Source organism: Opisthorchis viverrini (assembly GCF_000715545.1).
Source record: "Opisthorchis viverrini unplaced genomic scaffold opera_v5_302, whole genome shotgun sequence".
Classification (NCBI taxonomy): Eukaryota; Metazoa; Platyhelminthes; class Trematoda; order Opisthorchiida; family Opisthorchiidae; genus Opisthorchis; species Opisthorchis viverrini.
Window position 1 is genome coordinate 146,311 of NW_008751962.1, and position 5,004 is coordinate 151,314.

Below are 5,004 nucleotides of genomic sequence, written 5' to 3' on the forward strand. Positions count from 1 at the left end.
ATAACTGAATACTTCCGCTTATGGCGAGAGAGAACTCCAGGAAAACGTCACCACATGATAGGCCTCCACTCAGTAATGAATCACGATACTTTCGTCGGTTGTCCTGGCGGGATTTGCAAAAAGGAAACGAGTTTCACGCACTCAAGACCATCGAAGTACAAATGCCCGCGCGGTATTTGAAAACCACTATGGCAGGACAGCTTCGAGTTGCTGACGTGGGTTGGGCCTCAGCTGACTCCCTTCAAAATAGAGGATGAGTTAATGTTTAGGTTAGGCAACCGTCTTTGTCCTTCTATTGAGAAACACAATTACCACTTGAGAGCACCTAATAATACACCCAAGCAGAGACAACTTGAGCTGCATAGCATCAACCATACACGACTTGCAGAAGAGATTCAGCGATTAGTTCAAAAGAAAGTAGGTGGTCAGAACTAGCTAGGTACTATCAGAATTTGTACGCAAAGCCAACACGTTTGGTTTAGTGGTAGCTTTTAGCGAGGACAGGTGGGTTGTAAACCACAACGATGGAGCTGTGCCCGGGATTCTTGTAACTTGACTTGCTCTCCACCTTTATATTACTGGTAGATTTGCAAGCTAGCGTCGGTCATGTAGGCATCAACGCTACAGACAACTGTCATGGACGGGATAGCGACCTAGATAAGATGCTACCGAAGGAGTAATTAGACACATCGTAGGATTTCGTGGCTACTACTCGTCTCCTTAAGCGAAAAAAGAGCTCCATGGCATCCAACGGTCAGTACAACGCAGGCGATCTGGAAAAGCCCAGACAGAGAATCAGCGTGTTGGGTGAGACACACGATTTTCCGGGGTTAACCAGTATGACGAACATCAAATATAGCAACTACAGATTCTCGGAGCGGTGTTGCGCACAATAACATCAGTCAGGCAAATGACATGAGTGCGACCATTCGTACTGAAAGCGTCCTCGTGGATGGCAGAAGTGCCATAGAAAATTTATGCGCGAAACCGATAGGATGCATGGAAAAGAATCGATAGATCGATGAATGAATGAATGAATGAATGTACAAAAAAAAACAAAATCGGGAACCTCAAACCTCTAACGCGTCTGGCTGCTCCAAACAAGTTTCTCTTAGACAGCCTAACAAGTGGAGTTTCGGAATAAGAAGACGAGAAGTAGCTGGACACGAGGGTTAGTGAAGCACACAATGTGAAGTGAAGTGCACAGTCAAGAAATAATAAGGACAAAGTTGATTTGAGGCCTGCATCACCTCGTATGGGACGAACGGGACCTAAGGAGATAGTAACAGACAGCGCGGTGGATAAATAATACCCACGTCGATCGCAAGTATGCATTAGCCTATGTATGTATAATGGGAAAACAAACAAACGAACAGCCGAGTGAGATCAGAAAAGAAACGTAATAGGAATGAACAGCAAGGGAAGGGACGGTTAAGCTGAAGTCAGCGACAAAACACCCGCATTTGGACACACAATAAATGCCTCAGTCGATAATCACGAATGGTGAGCGAGAACACCACCTGGAGTCAGCAAAAAACTCGGTGTGTGTGTGTGCAAAGGGAAGACATAACAGCACAGGGTAAACAAGTGAGAAATAATCGACTGATCCAAAGCCGTAGAAATGGTTTACTAGCCAGAGCCATCCAGTTTGATGACGAAACAAAAAAAGAATCAGATAGAACGGAAAGCAGGAGTGTGACAAATCTCTGGATGGTGACCCAATAACACAAAGCCAGCAATCTGGGAGTGGGTAGATGTTTTTCAAATTAAATCCAAAACCTTTTTAGGAGAGTCGGGTGGGGGGATGTTCGAGCGCCGGAGTGCGATATACACCGAATCTGATGGGGAAGATTGGGGAATTCAACATAATCTGTGTAATTGAGGGCATAGCGCACATACAATTCACCACGAAGGAGTTAAAACGAAAAGAACTCGGTTTGGCAGAGATGGAAGGCGGGGAGTGGGAGTGAAAGTAACTATACATAAGATAACGACGATGAGGAGACCAGGATGGGCAGACACACCGTCCAACAGTGTCATCACCAATGTCGAGTTAGATGTGCGTGCAGCTGGATGAACGGTGCGCGCATCACTGGTGAGCCAATCACCATCTCCAGTGGGAAGTGTTTTGGCGTCCGTTGGCAACGTGCTTCCCCTCATGAATTATCGACAATCCCAGATTCGCACTGTCTGGTCAACACTACCAGTGATCACGACGGGTGCTATCCGATTGACATCTGTTGAGAGAGCAAAAGGAGAACAGATTTTCATTAAATGACTATAGGCGACGAACCTCCAGACAGCAGTTTCGATATTCATAACATGATAGTGGGAGAGAAATGAAGCAATTTAGATCTTTTCATGAGCTCAGTTGAGCCGGCGATGGCGATGTATCCGCCGATTCCCAATAAATTCACGCCACGTAGTAGAATCGAATTTTTTCTAAACATGTTGATTTTTCCTGAAAACCGGACCTCTGTATTAGGATTTTTAGGTTTGTTATTTGAATTGGGTGTACTTAAATCAACCCTCCGTCGGAAGGCAGTAAAAACAGGATCATCCTTCGTCGTTCGATCGCCACTGGACAAGCTTATTACCACTGTCCAGACTTTCAAGCATCCACCAACTCGTCCATCCTAGATAGCCTTGATGGTGCGTATGTTACAATGCTCTTCAATTCAGAACTCACGGCATTGGCGGACTTTGCAGGGCCTTTTAGGTTCATGGCCCATGAGATCGGCCTCGAAACTCGAGCACTCCCACACTCAGAAACTTGACTGAGCGACTCGTTAGCCTTGAGTATAGGAACGGCAGTTAAATGTGTATTTGAAATTGAAGTGGTGGGGACATCGAACAGACAAGGAGCTCCCGACTTGATCGGCTAGCGGTGGTGGATTGTATCAGCACTCTGTCAGCGCCCTGACTCTGATGACGTCGATGACATGGTCGCAACCACTCACTTTGAAACAGTCACCGATTGACGCCAGTCCCCCCTCTTGAACGCAGCTGATGTGAAGCAAGCAAAAACACTGGCAACGGATTCCTACGTCCTCAAAATGAATCACTGAAAATAGGTCGCTACTGTTTGACATTTCTAACGAACTCAATGAACAAAATGCGTGGGGCTTCGGGTATTCCACAGATCTCCTTCGGTTACCAATCAATAAATACCAATGGGAAGTGCCCATCTCCTCATTTCCTGAAATGGGAGTTAGCTGAGATCTATTCTGCATGGTCATACAAATTCAGTACGATTCAGTAAACATATTATGTATCTGTGAATGGGGCATCGTAAGAGGCAACCGTGAAAAGCTGCTCTAGTTTTTCTGTTACTCTGTAATGAGGCAGTACATGTGAAACATCCCACGCACAGCAGCCCCTTGCCAAGAGGGATTACCACCTTCCCTGGAGAGTGTCAAATGGCGTTTTCCGCCTACAAAGATTCGTTGAAAACAAAACTTCCTGAGAGGAGACTGTCTTCTCCATGATGCCATCCTTGGGGGGGTTTCCTCTGAGTGAGTGGCAGGCCGCACAGGTTTCTGGCAGCTTCACACGATAGTTTTAATTTCTGACGACAGTATTGTTCGACACCGATTTTCCCCAGGTTGCTTCTAGGATGAAAACAAAATATTAATTCCAGTGTTCAGAATACACCATATTTGGCGCACAAGGCAGGAGTCACTCGTCACATGAACCAAAATTAGTTATGGTATGTGTATGTGTGAATCTTCCAACGATGGCAGCCCACACTGGAATGTCGTCACATCCATCCACGTCAACAGATGTTCCGACGGACTGAGGAAAACGGGTACATGGACTGATAGCCTAGCAAAATGACCACCGCGCGGTCATTTTTAACCACACATTGTAGTTCACCATTGATGCCACTGAAATCCATACAAGTGAGGACGAAAAAGAGTTGTGCCTTCCCGTGGTGAGATGTTTGTTACACGCGCTCGCTCGTATTCCGATCTGTTTGGTGCATATGCTCACCGAAACGAAGAAGTACTAGTGTAACGGTGGATACTACTGATGGGGGCATGCGAGCAGTATGTTTTCTCGTAAATCCGCTTCGCTTCTCTTGAAAAGTGAGACCTATTGAGGAATTTGCGGAGTCGCATTTGCTTGGACTTGAGCAACAGTCAAGAATATCCAGGAAAGTTCAGGAAGACGTATTCAAGGAGAAGATTGATATCCAGTTTTTGTAAACAAGGTGCATATGAGAGTTTCGCTCCCCTGTCCAATAGTCTGTAACTGTTCAGTTGGTGTTTTCTAATAAATAACTCCGGCCTTCTTCCTTTCACTAGTATTACCAAATGTGGCCAGTTCTGACAGCAACATATTTTTGCGCCTGGAAATAGGATCTAGAATGTACCACATTTACAAGTTGTTGAATAGATACCTCTATTTTTAGTTTGATGATAAGTTCCGTTGAAGTCAGTCAATATCCAAAATACTCACGAAGACGTCCCAAATTGGCGATCTACTTGGGAAAAATTATGAGCCGATCACTGCCGAATGGTAGATGAATTCAATGCTACCAAGGATTCTGCCACTGGCACCTGCAGCTGGGTTTCCGAAACCCCATTGGATCCGGATGTGTCAAGACTCTATGGGTGAAACTTCAATCGGTCACTACAATACACCGTTGCAACGGCCTGTATTGGCGAAACACTAAAGCGGGAACAGGTTTCGCCGGATGTACCCATTTCACGGGCTAACTGGGACGTGAAAAGCAACCAGAAATGAGTAGCAGTGACAAATGTGTGATCATTCGAAGGCGTACCCAATGACCAGAATGGAAAATGCGATTGTGGTGGTATGCGGCCTGCAGTAAGAGGTTTAGTGACGAATATTTGATTTCAAGTCACGTGACGCTTGGAGAAGTGAGGATTGTTAAAGCGAACGACGACAACACGAAACATCGGCAAAAAGAATTTGCCATGGATACTGGTTTCATTGCTGGCGCGCTAAAAGATCTGGTTAATACTTGCGGATAGGATG

The 5,004-nt window shown here is 45.5% G+C and overlaps 1 protein-coding gene across 1 annotated transcript in view; it reads right to left on the minus strand.

Moving 5' to 3' along the window:
- Positions 1-801: 801 nt before the first annotated feature.
- Positions 802-5,004, minus strand: part of T265_09776 (hypothetical protein) — a gene marked incomplete at both ends in the record, with an annotated part of 36,755 nt that continues 32,552 nt past the window's right edge. Inside the window, one exon of the mRNA XM_009175950.1 lies at positions 802-2,237. Within this exon, the coding sequence (XP_009174214.1) occupies positions 2,164-2,237 (74 nt within the window). The remainder of the gene's footprint in view (positions 2,238-5,004) is intronic.